The 15,095-nt window shown below is 34.5% G+C and overlaps 1 protein-coding gene across 1 annotated transcript in view; it reads left to right on the forward strand.

Annotated features, from left to right (window-relative positions):
* Positions 1-15,095, forward strand: part of LOC126829502 (cytoplasmic FMR1-interacting protein) — a 36,511-nt gene that overhangs the window by 17,035 nt on the left and 4,381 nt on the right. The window contains exons 20-28 of the mRNA XM_050559415.2: positions 94-293; positions 881-968; positions 1,761-1,904; positions 2,210-2,300; positions 2,693-2,823; positions 10,502-10,580; positions 11,216-11,331; positions 14,020-14,258; positions 14,660-14,807. Of these exons, the coding sequence (XP_050415372.1) occupies positions 94-293; positions 881-968; positions 1,761-1,904; positions 2,210-2,300; positions 2,693-2,823; positions 10,502-10,580; positions 11,216-11,331; positions 14,020-14,258; positions 14,660-14,807 (1,236 nt within the window). The remainder of the gene's footprint in view (positions 1-93; positions 294-880; positions 969-1,760; positions 1,905-2,209; positions 2,301-2,692; positions 2,824-10,501; positions 10,581-11,215; positions 11,332-14,019; positions 14,259-14,659; positions 14,808-15,095) is intronic.

Here is a 15,095-nt window from a genome sequence, read left to right on the forward strand (position 1 = left end):
AAGCAAACAAATTATTTATATAAAATTGTTCCTCATGTTAGTGTTGGGTGGACATTAAAATGTCTCTTTCTCTTTTTATTTTTATTTTAACAGGAGTTGGAAGGTTTGGTAGAATGTAATAGATTAACACATAAACTACTCAGTAAATATTTATCACTAAATGATTTCGACGCCATGATGCGTGAAGCTAACCATAATGTATCAGCACCATATGGAAGGATAACTCTACATGTGTTCTGGGAGTTAAATTACGATTTCTTGCCAAATTATTGTTATAATGCAGCCACCAATAGGTAAGTTTTTTTAGTTAATTTTCAACATTTAACCAATCCTTTAATTTTCAGCTCCAGTTAGGCTAATGAATATAGGCATATGCCATGCCATGTGCTTTGAGAGAATTTTGTCCAGACAGTGGACATTCCAACTATCAAGGGTTCTTCTTATGTACACACCAACATAATTCATTGAAAAGTCATTTAATTTCTATACTATTAAAAGAAAACGAAGGCTATATGTACTTGGAGATACAGATTTTGATACAGAAACCCATGGAATACCGAGTGGTCTACACCATTGTGCTACAAGGGCCTCACTCATGAAAAATTTAAACCAACCAAAATATTTAAAGGATGCAGTCATTTCATTGGTAGAGAGTTATAATCCTTCTGGCCAATGAATGAGCTGTATCCTTTAAATATTTTAGTTTTTGTGAATATGGCGGCCAAGGTCTTCTGTCTATTCTGAAATGCGGTCCCTTGTACAGTTGTACGTAGAAAGTACCATGGTTACCGACCTGGCCTTGTGGTATTTCTCCAGTGTCCTCCCATTGCTAAAATATTCTCAGATTCAAGTAAAATTATAATTGTTATGATTATTGTAGGTTTGTAAAGACGAAGTTACCATTTGTAACTGATGCTAAAAGAGATAAAGCTCCTAATCCTTCACCACATTATATCTGGGGTACAAAGGTAAACAAATTACTATTTAGTATGTGTTCATTGTCAAATTAAAGTGTAATGGAAAACTGGTAAAACCTTAAATTTTAATTGCTAATATCTCGGTTCAGAGTGGACAGGCCTGGAATTAACGGTTTTAGATGTACCTCACAAAATGTCACACTAATGAAATAGTACCTGACATTTTCAACTTAGTGCCAGACATATATTAATCATATCAATAAAAAATACAAATCGGTGCCGGACAAAGCCTGAATCTGTGCCTGACATTGTCTGTGGAGCAATTTAACTGAAATTTTCAGCATATTCTATTTACGTTATCTATATTTTAACTATTATATCGAGAACTGTGAGCTCTTTATCTATTCTTACATAATGCCACTTTAAGCTTTTATATTGATCAGGGAACTTATTCATGAAAACATAAACTAAAATATTTTAACGATACTGTCATTTCATTCGTTGAGGTTTGAATCCTAGTCCAAATTTGAGCCCTTATCCAATGAAATGGCTGCATTCTTAAAATGTTTTAATTTATCTTTATTGAACAAAGCCCTGGGGCCTGTTTCACGAAATTTTAACTAAGATAAAATCCAAATTTTAGTAATTTGATTGGATAATACTAGATTGATTTTAGTGCTTAGCCAATCAAAATTGAAGTATCTACTAAAATTTGGATTTTATCTTTAGTTAAAATTTCGTGAAACAGGGCCCTGGGTTGTTATTTATTTGCGTAAACGATTTAACATGAATGTTTGTATATTTTTCATAAGATTACTCAATATATCTTTAAATCTGTTTCAGAATTTAACAACAGCATACAGTACTATTTATAGCTTATACACACAGTTTGTTGGTCCGCCTCATTTTCATTCTATTGTACGTCTGCTGGGTTACCAGGGTATCGCCGTGGTAATAGAAGAACTCCTTAAAACTATTGAAGGATTTGTAAGTTTATTAGCTTTAGAATTTTAACATATTGATTTAATTGTCCATTTCACAGGGCCAGCCCCTGTCTATATCTACCGCAATGAGTGGTTTTTCCCAGTAAATTCCCTCTCTACGAGTTATTGTTCATTGTTAACACCCTAAAGAATAAATTATTAATACCAGCCTCCATTCTTGTCAATATGATTAACACAGATCTGATTAACTTGTTTAATGAAATTGAAATAAGATTGTTTAGTCAAATTTATTAAAAGAATAAAGAAAGCCAATTACTTTATAAAGAATGTTTTAATAATTTATTCCAGTTAAAGGGTACAACTCAGGAATATGTAAAGATGTTGATGAAAGTTATGCCACCTACATGTAAATTACTTAGATTTGATTACGGATCACCAGGTAAAATATCTAAAAATGTATTAAAAAGAATATTCTTATAATAGTAATAGTTTCTATTAAATGTATATTAAAAATAAACTGAAAAGACTGAAAGGCAGGTTTCAATATAAGGGAATGGACATGGTTTCCAACAGTTTTATAGCAAAGCCCTTTTAGTATAGCATATGGTGGACCCACTAAAACAAAGGTTATATGATGTGAACACCAATAACCCCTTCATATAAAGGAATCGAAATCTGTCTGCATTTTCAAAACCAGATAAAAAACACATCTGTACATACAACACTATGGATAAATTTGGAACTCCTGATACAAGTGTTTTTTGGGCTATATAAATTAGGATGTCTATATCGAATTCACAGAGTATTTCTATTAATGATGTTTTATTCAAGGTGTGATGGCATATTATAATGCCCAGCTAGTAGATCTGATACAGTATCCTGATCTGAGAACTGAAGTCTTCCAGAGTTTCAGAGAAATAGGAAACGCCATTCTATTTACAGTTTTATTAGAACAAGCTATGGTAAGTTTTATTATCAATATTTCTATATTTTGTATAAATCAATATTTTTGAAAAAATAATACCTAAATTTTCTAACATTGCTAATGAATTGTAAGAATAAAAAATTATAGTTTTTAACATTATAAATGTTCATGAGACAGATTTGATTGTTGTCTCTGTAGTTACAGCTATAGAGATAATCTAAACATTGATGTGTAATAATGACCTGTACCATGTTGTACAAATGATACAAACACACAGATTTGATTGTTGTCTCTGTAGTTACAGCTGACAGGTATACCAGTTATAGGGTTAATCTAAACAATGATGTGTAATGACCTGCACCATGTTGCACAAATGATACAAACACACAAGGCCATACCCAAAAAAAATATTCTGGTTTGCAGTTACTCAGGTGTCACTTAAAAAGGGATGCATGAACAGTTATTATTTTAAAACAAAAAAAAATATCATTAATTGCCTATGTAAATATTTCCCTCAGTTACAGGAAGCAAAAATTTGAAGTGTACAAAACCCTGTTAAATGTTACTGGCAATCATAAATGACACTGTTTAATCATACATTCCGAAAAACAGCATGCTGAGATAAATATAGTGTCTTGAAATGTGATCTTTGTAAGAAGTCATTTAACCTAGTAGTGACTTGATCCTTTGACAAACTAAAAACACAAAACTTAAAAACCTCCCTCCTGCATCATATTCTTTTGAAGGATTGGTTTTTTTTGTATGGCCTAATAGAGCTATGGGTCCATAAACTAATACTGCTCTTTTGATAGTGTCTGACAAGGACAGCTGTCTAGTTGTTTGGATGGGACAAAAAACCAACGTCCCTTGTATACCCGTCTTCATTAGCTCAGTTGGAGCAGAACAGTAGGACCTTAAAGCCCATTTCATTTCAATTTCTTTTGATAGTATTACATCATCTAGTTAGGGCTACAGAGCAGGCTTGTAGGGGGTAGAGGGGTCTAAGATCACAAAGCCAGTCATTAAGTCAAGTAACATAAACAATAATATCTGTCTATCTCGGGAGTGTATCCCTGCGCCATAGGGATACACTCGAGTGAACCATTGAATAACCCGAGCGATATTCAATGGTCATTGAGTTCTGTTTTTATTCTATAACTACATGCAAATCTCAAAATACACTGTACTATCCAGATTATCAAAAAAAAAGATCAGCAGCAATAATGTTAATATTCATAATCATATATAGGTTCCGCCCTTTTTTCTTTCGTTTTAAAAAAATTGTAGTTGCCTAGTGGCGACGGCATTACAGTTTGACGTAATTCTGAAAGTGAGGTCATTCTGGACAAAAGTAGTACGTGTCCTAGCCATTGAATACAACCATAGGTTATTCTATGGCTGTATTCAATGGCTGTATTCAATGAAATTTGCTTGTATTTGCATGTAGTTATAGAATAATAATATATCTACAAATTACACAACTGATTTTAATCACACTACATGTTACACGTTTTAACAGTTGTCTGACTGACACAATTCTTTAAAGCCAATAATTAACACAACAAAATCAAAATACCAACTCTAGATAATTTCACGGCTTGGATTCAGTCAGTTTTAAAAAAGGCCCATCAATTTGGTTCACCACAAATAAAGATGGCAGAGGGTTTGTAAATGGAAAGAAGCAAAGATTGATGGAATTTTCAACTTGTTTATATTTTAGTAAATAATAAACGGAATTGAAACATTTTTAGAGAATCAACTTTCACAATATTGTAATATTCAAGGGATTCTATAGCGCTAATATCATGCTCAGAGCCTTTAATGGAAATTTCTCCTGAATTTAAGTAATTTAGCCCCAGCTTGACGTACTTCAGTCTGTCTGAAACCATAAATTAAAGGATTCAGTAGAGAGTTAAACTGAGTTATTACTGCTAAACAATAAACATAGTCAGTATTGTAATGTCCTCGAAATGCCAACAAATAGATCAGAAACGGCATCCAGCAAATATAGAAAGATCCCAGTATTATTCCAGCAGTTTTAATCGCTTTAAAAGATGGATGATTTGCGTGGAAACTTTTCATGATTGATTTGGGGTTCTTTTGCGCTTTGTTAGATTTTATTACCCCTGAAGATGTTGGTTTCTTGGTGAAGGTAATTTTGAAGCAAGTTTCTATATTCTGTCCTGTTTGAAGCAACTGCTCCACATGGTTTGGTTGTTCTTCAAAAGCTTGGTGGATATTCACACTAGCAGAAGTTTGAGTCAAACTTTGACTGAATTTTTGCGATCTGTTGTCATCAACTTCTGGTAGAGTTGAAGTTTCTTGTACTGTAAATGACGTGATTTCCATTTGTTTGTCATCCAGAAATGCTGGGTTAATGTTGGTACTAAGAGATGCTTGAACTGACTTTCTAGAACTTTGACTGGAATTCTGCGATCTTTTATCCTCAATATCTTGTTGACTGGATTTACTTGAAGTTTCTGCCACTGTAAATGACATTATGCTACTTTCCGACTTGAATGCTGGGTTAATGTTGGTACAAAGAGATGCTGGAACTGACTTTCTAGAACTTTCAGTGGTTTCCAAACTTTTTTTGTCCTGGCCCCGAATCTGTTTTGTAGCATTTTGTTGAATATTAATTCGTCTGTTGTGACGATAAGCCACAAGTAAAATTTTTACGTACATGTATAGTATCCCAGCTGCCGTGATAAAACAAGAGCTACTCCAAAATAACATGTAATCATAATCTATCAGATGGGTCAACTGACAGACGCCTTTATACGTATTACGAAAAATCGGTAGAATTCCAGCGAGAAACGACATAATCCACGTAATGATCACAGCAACGACAGCTCTCTTCTCATTCAGAATAATATGGTATCTGTACGTGTGCACAACAGCGATATAACGATCCAGGGCAATGAGAGTGAGGCTCAATAAGCTAGACATCAGGCTACAAAACATCAACACGGGTCCGTCAAAAATCATACACAGATAAAAATTTGATCGTTTCATCGAGTAGAAAGAATAATCCGTCACATCCAGCTGAAACTTCGAACGTAGCAAAATATGATTCCATATGGATATATAAAGAAATATTATGCCGATCAAAATGTCGGAAAATGCTAAACTCAACATCAAGATATTGGTGATTGTCAATAGATGTTTGTTTTTAAGAAATATTATGATAATAAACATATTACTTATTATGATACATACACTGGTGATGATTGATATCCAGTAGATGACGTGAATCAATTCATGTTTATTAAAACAATCATGTTCACTGGCATGACTTAATAACTTTTCATAATGACCTTGTGACCATCCAAATCTGGTCAGGTTGATTTGATTAACGTGAAGCTCCTTACAGAACATCATCCATTTTGTGATGAGCTGTTGTGAATCATTAGTTGAAAGAAAGTCAATATCATGTCTGGAGATGTTGTCCACAGTTTCCATTTTGGTCGTAAAGCTAATTGGAGTGCACTTTGTCTCTTAGATTAGTTTTTCTTATAGTCGAGCTGCCATAGTCCATTTATAATGAATCGCATTAAGGAATAGTTAAACAATATAGACATAGATTTTTTGCAGTATATGAACGGAACAATTTGAAATACAACTGTGAAATAATATGATATTATCAATAGTCCATTTATATTAAATCACATTAAGGAATTGTCATTGTATCTACGAGAAATAGACACAATCATAGTACTAAATAGATTGCCTGTTGCATATGAACGGAATAAATTTGAAATAACATGATATTATTAATAGTCCATTTCTATTAAATCACAGTAAGAAATAGTCATCGTATCTACGAGAAATAGACACCATCCTGGTACTTAATAGATTGCTTGCAGCATGTGAAAGAAACAAGTTTACAATACAAACTGTGGAATAACATGATATTATCAATATTTTTGTTATCATTCTTAATTGTTATGGTGTTTAAAGAGGAAATGTCACATACGGTAGTTGCCGTAATCTCACATCACAACATATTCACATATTGTAGCCTATGCCGAGGTATACACATGTCTTATCATTGGTTAAAAGAAAGATTAACCATTACCTTACTTTTGAAGAATGCAGAATGTGTTGTTGTTGACTGGTTGATTGACGTGTGTCTTATGATTGGTTGAAAGGAAGATTAACCATTACCTTACGTTTCAAGAATGCAGAATGTCTTGTTGTTGGCTGGTCAATGGAGACAAAATTATCCAAAAGTCATGCATGAATGTTGTAGTACCACACCCAGAAAACTAGCTAGGTATATAGTAGTTATCAATATTGGGGATAAATTGGGACAGATCAATGAAGACGATCTGAGATTTAATAAATCAGTCACAGATATGATGTGTTATATTAAAAATGTGCAGACAGATCATGAAAAAGTATTTTTAAAATAGCTAGCACTATTTAATTGTCCCCTTTGCCTTTCGAAGAAAGCAGGGGTGTATTGAAATGGGTTTAAACACGATGCACACTTTATTTAAACACGATGACCCTGTTTCTAATTGAGATAAAATGTTCAACTTGGTGAAGATGTTCTTGACAGAGTTTGGTGATATCATTATCCACCTAGGTTAACCAGAGATGTTGATGCTCTGGAAGACAGCAACTTTTATGACAGTAACTTTTATTTGTAATGCAGTGAGAGTGATGAAACTTGTTTTATTGTCTCATCAGATCAATATTTTGACTTAGTTAGATAATGATCAAGTTCTGCTCAGGTTAAGCAGTGTGATAAGCAGTTTGATTTCTCGATGCTATGGAACACAAAAACTTTGATTCTAATTGAGTCTAGAGTGATAAAACTTGGTGTAGATGTTCATTGACTGAGATTAATGATGAGCATTTTCTGCTTAGGCTAAGCAGAGAAAAGCAATTTGTTTGACCAAGAATAGTAAACCAAAAAACAACTCTTTCAAGATACAACAGTTCACTTAGTTCAGTTTCTTCATCAAAATTAAGTTTCTTACCTCAATCAAATCAGGAGGGGTGTGGGGATGGGGCTGAATGGTTAACACATGCTTGGTTTCGATTTCCTGCTTCTACGTGGCAAGGAGTATGGTTGCCTGCCCAACCTCATGGGTTTTCTCAGGGTCTTCTGGTTTCCTCCCACTGCTAAACACTTGTACATGCAAGCAAATTATTGAAATAAAATTGTACCATGTTAGTCCCGAAATGACCTAGATTGTGTGAGTGGACATTAAACGTTAAATTTAAGTTAAATTAAACTTTGTAAACAAACCAACTTCTGCTTGATGTTTCCAAACAAAAATTTAATTGCAAAGAGCTTGACCCATTAGATATCAGATCAACCCAAAAAATAATTTGTCTTTTTTTTTTTTTTGTACATGTGGGGAGGGTGGGGGAGGGTAGGGGGAAGTCTCACATGTGTGCTTTGGGTCATAAGGTCTGTCACTGAGTCAAATGAAGTGGTTTCAATCCCAAGCTTGTACATGACAAAGAGTAGGATCAATTGCCCAACCTCATGGGTTTTGTACTTAAAGGAGCTAAATCGTTAATATTTGGGACCTAAAATTTGAGACAAATGGGTCGTAGCGCATAAAGTAATGTAATATATAAATATATAAACTTTTTTTGAATTCAATCGTTTCCATTTTTACTCTTTCAAATCAATTATTTCTCAGTCGAATGACAATCTCTACGACTCTAGCGTCTGGTTATTCACTCTACACCGGTAGTATTTATTGCGCATGCTCTCCAGATTAGAATATGGCATCACGCATTATGAAACGCATTATAGTACACTATTCATGTACCAATGGTAAAATGTTTATTTTGTCTTAAATATTGGATATCAGAAGTCCATCTTTTCCTGTTAAGATCACATCATCAATGTTGATTTAAATTGATAAATAACTTGTGTTTTTAATGTCGAAGACTGTGGACGATATTGAGTTAGAGACATAGCTACTTTAATATAAGAGGTTTACCGCCTTTAAGTTTAATGGGAACGTTTGTTGCTACTTAAAGATAAGCATTGTGTTTTAATGGTGGACTGTATATAAATTCTCTGGTAGTCGATCTGATAATACAATCTTGTTGGCACATTGATCTGTGAATACAATCTTGTTCGCACATTGCAGTATAATGAATGATTAGGTCAGTAATACTGTATGCTGTGTCAATAGTTAGCTAATTCTATTATCGATTATTTAATCTCTATAGCCATTATTCAATCAAAAATAAATGGAAACTGATAAAATCATTTGTAACTAAGGATATGTTGTCAAGTTGTTAGAAATCTGGGGATTTTTTTTATATATCAAAGATGGAGGATTTTCTCTTGAATTTTATTCATTTTTTTAAAACCTATCTGTTTCTATGTTCTAATAAAACATAATGATGACATCTACTCTAAGAGTTCCACCAATTTACATATTGGCTTGCATATAAAAGTTGATTAGAAATGGAAGGAAAGTACGTAGACATGCCACTGTCTGGGCAAAATTCTTGTAACTCGCATTGCACACATAACAATAGACATAAAAACTAAACATACATTATACAAGAGCTAAATCTGCCTATTGCAGGTCTTTCTTTAGGCCTGAAATGTTATCTAAATTATTAATTAGACATTAATTAACTTGTCCAGATGATGATAACTCTCGATGCCATCGCTAGCCTGTGATATTTAGTGTTTTGGAATACATTTTATGAAAAATAATTACACGTAAAAATGGATGATCGAGTCATTGTTTTCTTAAGTACTGACTTTAGTAATGATGATTGAGGCTTAGCCTAAAATTCAATCGCTAATATCTCGGTCCAGCATATTCTGTTTACATTATCTATTTTTTTTTAACTATTATGGCGAGAACTGTCAACTCTTGATCTAATCTCCCATAATGCCCCATATGTTTATCTCACAATATCCAAAGTATTGAATTCCATTGATATTTCCAGAGAAAAATTATACGGTTTAAACAAATAAGAAAACTATTTATAGATAATGAAATCATCTGTAATTTAAGATAGCTACATCCTATCTATATTAGTTACGGTAGAATATGTTTGATTACCTGTCCATTAGTAAATAGTACTCGACAGACACAAAACAAACTAAAACCCATTAACACTAGGTAACATTAGTGCAGCAAAATCAAACCACACATAAACAGCCAGAAATCCTGAAGACAAACACATGGACCTGCACATTACACACATTTATTCCAAGTATTAAACAATGAAATAAGTATCAAATCAAGTGAATAGATTTAGTACTAATTTCTTTATGGTTGTTAATTGAAATCTTCATGCTGGCCGTTAAAGGTACATGAATAAACACCCCTTTCCCTGTATCACCTAGTTATTTATTTCAAGTTTACCCATCATGTTGGTCTCGTGGTTCCGCATCCTGAAAAAATATTAAGGTCACCTGCAGATTTTGTCAAGGTCACAAGATTGCCGAGGATTGTGGGTTAATTCTAGGGTTAGGGTTAGCCCTAGCCCTGTTTACATCTCAAGGCATTGACGAAATCTGCAGGTGCCCTTAATATTGAGATCTAAGCGTCTATTATACAAAATGTCATCATTATTACATTCATCAAATACAAAACCCTGACCATAATGAAATAATGACTTACCATATGTTAATTCAGAAATCTCGAGTTGTGTTCAATTATCCTTCAACCCAATCTCTGTTTTGATATTCTATTACATGTATTTGTTTATTTCAGACTCAAGCTGAAGTTTGTGATTTAAAGCATGCTGCACCTTTTCAAAATATTATCCCTAAACCTCACATTCCTATAAAAGGTTGGTATATATTACAACATTAAATACTATTTATATGAACAAAATTTATGATCTTTTAAAAGAATATGATCTGAGAGAAAAAAACTTCAATGGTTAAAAGACTGTAGTACCAGTTCAGATGTAACAGGTGACAGGTTTCAATTCTATGGAATACAATTACTGTTTATTACTGAGCAAAATGATGACCAGTCTTTATCAAGTCTTTATCAAGTCTTTATCAAGTCTTTATATTGTGTAATTGCTTGATAAATGTGATAATAGCTCTTTAATTCGGTAGGGGAAGGGGCTTAGATCGAAAGTGTCATCGTTTCAAACCAAGCTTGTACGTGACAAGGAGTCGAAGGAGTAGGGTAGCCTGCCAAACTTATGGGTTTTGTCGTTAAGGCCTTTGGTTACTATACACTGCTATGGTAATCCCATGCACAAGCAAATTATTGAAAAATGAAACTGTACCATCTTTAGGTCCTGAAATGGCCTACCTTATGATGAGTTGATCTCTTGAATTCAGGCTTTAATTGTCCCAAACTATTGTATGTATAATTCATAATTCATTTCTACTAGAATTTCGTCAAGTTGGTAATATATTTATAAAACTTATTTATTATTTTTAAAACTTTTTATTCATTTACTTACAGAGGGAGATAATCGTAAAGATAAAGAATCTGAATTAAAGTCATTTATGAAACAGTTAGAGAAGAAATATGCTGCTTTACAAGTTGTTTCCGTTATAAAGAAACTGGGCAACCAAACAGTAAGTAAAACTGGGATTTTTGGACAAACAGAATCTTGAACAGGAATTGTTTTTAAGGGTGTATGGCTCTATTCTTTGGAACCTTAAAATAGACGGAAATTGGTCTGAAAGCTCATATTAATATACTATTCAAAAAAAGTAGGGGATATTTGATTTTGGGGGCATAATACTAAAATATGCAAATGACTACGAAAAAAGTCACTCTAGAACCTAACAGAAGAAACATTTCCAGTTACATGTGACGCCCAAACGCACCAATAGCTACCGCATGGAATGCAGGTGATGCTTGGGATCATCATGGGGGTCCAACCCAAGATTTGCACGACTCTGACTTTGAATGTTACAGTCATTGTGGCATTGAATTCCAGGGTGGAAACATCAGTTTAATTGTTTTAGTGACCAGAAAACAAATTTTGATATGCGTCGGCTTACCCAAAATGAAAGGTTACGTGCCCTTGGCATGCTACAGATCGGCACAACACAGGCGGTTGTGGCGCGGACGATGAATGTTTCTCAGTCTGTCATAAGCAGGCTATGGTCCAGATACCGTGATACACAATCTGTACAGGACAGACCACGCTCAGGTCGACCAAGGGCGACAACTCAAGCCCAGGATCGATTTATCCGTACCTTGGCCTTGAGAAATCGTGTCATCACAGCAAATCAGATCAGCGCTCGTCTTCAAACAGACACTGGTGTGAGAGTGAGTGGCCAGACGATTCGGAATCGACTGCATAGGGGTCACCTTCGCGCCCGACGTCCTCGCGTGATCCCTTGTTCGAGAGATCATCACATTCAGGCAAGACGTCGTTGGTGTAGGGATCGTCAACACTGGGATAATCGACGCTGGAGCAATGTGATGTTTTCAGATGAGTCAAGGTTCACTGTTGATTTTTTGGACAGACGTAGGAGGGTGTGGCGTCGTCGAAACGAGCGCTTCCAAGACGTTAACGTCATCAGACATGATCGATTTGGGGGTGGTTCTGTTATGGTGTGGGGAGGCATCACTGTTGCTGGAAGAACGGCTTTACATGTTGTTGCAGGGCGTGTTACAGGCCAGTACTACCGGGACAACATCTTGGCAGTCCATGTTGTGCCGTTCGCACGACGTCATGGCCGCCGTTTCATCTTCCAGGATGACAACGCAAGATGTCACAGGGCCAGGATCGTTACAGGTTACCTCCAACAACAGAACATCACCACATTACCTTGGCCAGCACTGAGTCCCGACCTCTCCCCCATCGAGCATGTCTGGGACATGCTTGGACAGAGGTTACGTCAACGTCAACAACGTCCTGCCAATGTCCAAGAACTTGCTGCTGCGTTGCAACAGGAATGGGACAATCTGGACCAAAATGACCTTAGACGTCTCATTAGGAGTATGCCACGTCGGATCAATGCTTGTTTGGCAAACAGAGGAGGATTTACCCGTTACTGACTTGGTTGTGATGCTGTGGTAACTTTGCTGTTTGACCCCGGGTATCATTTTACCCTTATAATGGTCAGTCTGTGCCTTACTTAGTCTAACGATCATTTGGAATAAATCGATGAATGTGAACTTCATTTCATTTTGTCATTTGTTTCTTCGTCAGTTTCATTAGGTGACTTTAATAACACTTAAAAATCAAATATCCCCTACTTTTTTTGAATAGTATATAAATGTATTTAAAGTGATTCATATTCAATTTTAAAAAGAATATTGTTATTTATAATCAATTATGTTCGGTGAATCAGTCCAAATTGAACGACTGTTGTTTACACCCGCTTAGTCCATTCTACACGTTTTTTTTTTATTATTATTTTGTCATTCGTGAATCAGCCATTACTAATTACTTCACATTGAAATGAACCAATATTGAATTCTAATTCATGCTTTTAATTTCAAATATTATGTACAATCTTGGAATTAGCTCCTTTGATTGTTACTTTGAATCGGTTTAAATTTTCTATTTATGTAGATAATTTATGGATAAGGCCAAACTAATTTCAAATTTATGGGAGAAATGAAATGAAATGAAATGAAATGGGGTTTAACGTCCTACTGTTCTGCTCCTAACCTGGGCTAATGAAGACGGGCATACGCCATACAGTGTGCTATGAGGGAAATTTTGCCCGGACAGCGGCACTACGGCCTACTCTTATATCGAATTCCAACTGCCAAGGGATCTTTTACGTGCACGCCAATGTGTACACGGGACCTCGGTTTTTCGTCCCATCCGAACGACTAGACAGCTTTCCTTGTCAGCCCCTCCGTCCTGCATCACTGACAAGGGGGAACCACGCCGGAAAATCTGGATGAACTTTCTCGGCCAATGCAGGGATCGAACACCCGACCTCCAGGCTAGCGAGCTAGCATCTTACCCACTTAGCCACGTGATCCCCATTTATGGGAGAGGCCTCATAAGTGGAATAGACTAGAGCCACTCTTCGTCTAAATCCAGCAATGTATAAACCTTGTTTATATTTTATATTATTAAACCTTGTTTATATTTTATATTATTAAACATTGTTTATATTTTATATTATTAAACATTGTTTATATTTTATATTATCAAAGCTTGTTTATATTTTATATTATTATTAAACATTGTTTATATTTTATATTATTAAAAATTGATTATATTTTATAGTATTAAACCTTGTTTATATTTTTTATTATTATACCTTGTTTATATTTTATATTTATAGCAAGCTGATATTGCAGCAGAAGGTGATTTATTAACAAGAGAAAGACTATGTTGTGGTCTGTCTATGTTTGAGATAGTATTGACTAGGATGAAATCATTTCTACAAGATTCTCTATGGCATGGTGAACCACCTGCTAATGGTGTCATAAACATTGACAAGTCAACAGAATTTCATAGACTGTGGAGTGCTGTACAGTTTGTATTCTGTATGCCTATTGGTGAAAACGAGTTCACTATTGAGTAAGTACTGATTATTTGTGATATTTCCATCAATGAAAAATTTAAATTTCCTGAAGCTAAACGAGCTGTTGAAACCTCTATGATTTAGTTCCAAATAAAGTCTAGAAAATTGATTATTTTTATTTTTTATGGGGCAAGCTCTATATGATTTAATTTTTGTTTCAAAATATCAAGTGGGAGTTATTGTTGGTGTTTGTGTTCAATAGTAGAACACAATATCTGTTATATCTCAAAATTGACTCTATCCATGAACATAGACTTTTTGACACACATCAAATTGAATTAAATCAACACTTTTCTATTTTAGCAAGTCAAAAATGTCTAATCGCTTTAAAATTTTCTAAATAACAATTGTGGTTATTTTATGTTTTATTTACACATATATATTTTGTATTTTACAGAGAATTATTTGGTGAAGGTTTAAACTGGGCTGGTTGTTCTATTATTATGTTACTAGGACAACAGAGAAGATTTGAAGCTCTAGATTTCTGTTATCATATATTAAAAGTCAATAGAGTTGATATGAAAGATGAAAATGTTAAAGGAATTGTAAGTTGTTTATTTAGGAACAATCCCCAATTATAACCAGTTATCATTCCTGGACATATATATGTTTAGTACTGAATGCTCCAACGCTTTCTCTTAGCCATGGTAGTTCAGTGGTCATGTGACGTGCTGACTCACTAATTAGGATGTCCTGAATTTGGTGCCGATGTGGTCTGTGATTTTCTAGTCCAGTTGTTCAAATATGACAAAAATCAGAGGTCCTGTGTACAACTTTGGCAGTGCGTTTGTAAAAAAAGTAATCTAGCTGTTCGGATGAGATGGAAAACTGGT

Source organism: Patella vulgata, chromosome 8 (assembly GCF_932274485.2).
Source record: "Patella vulgata chromosome 8, xgPatVulg1.2, whole genome shotgun sequence".
Classification (NCBI taxonomy): Eukaryota; Metazoa; Mollusca; class Gastropoda; family Patellidae; genus Patella; species Patella vulgata.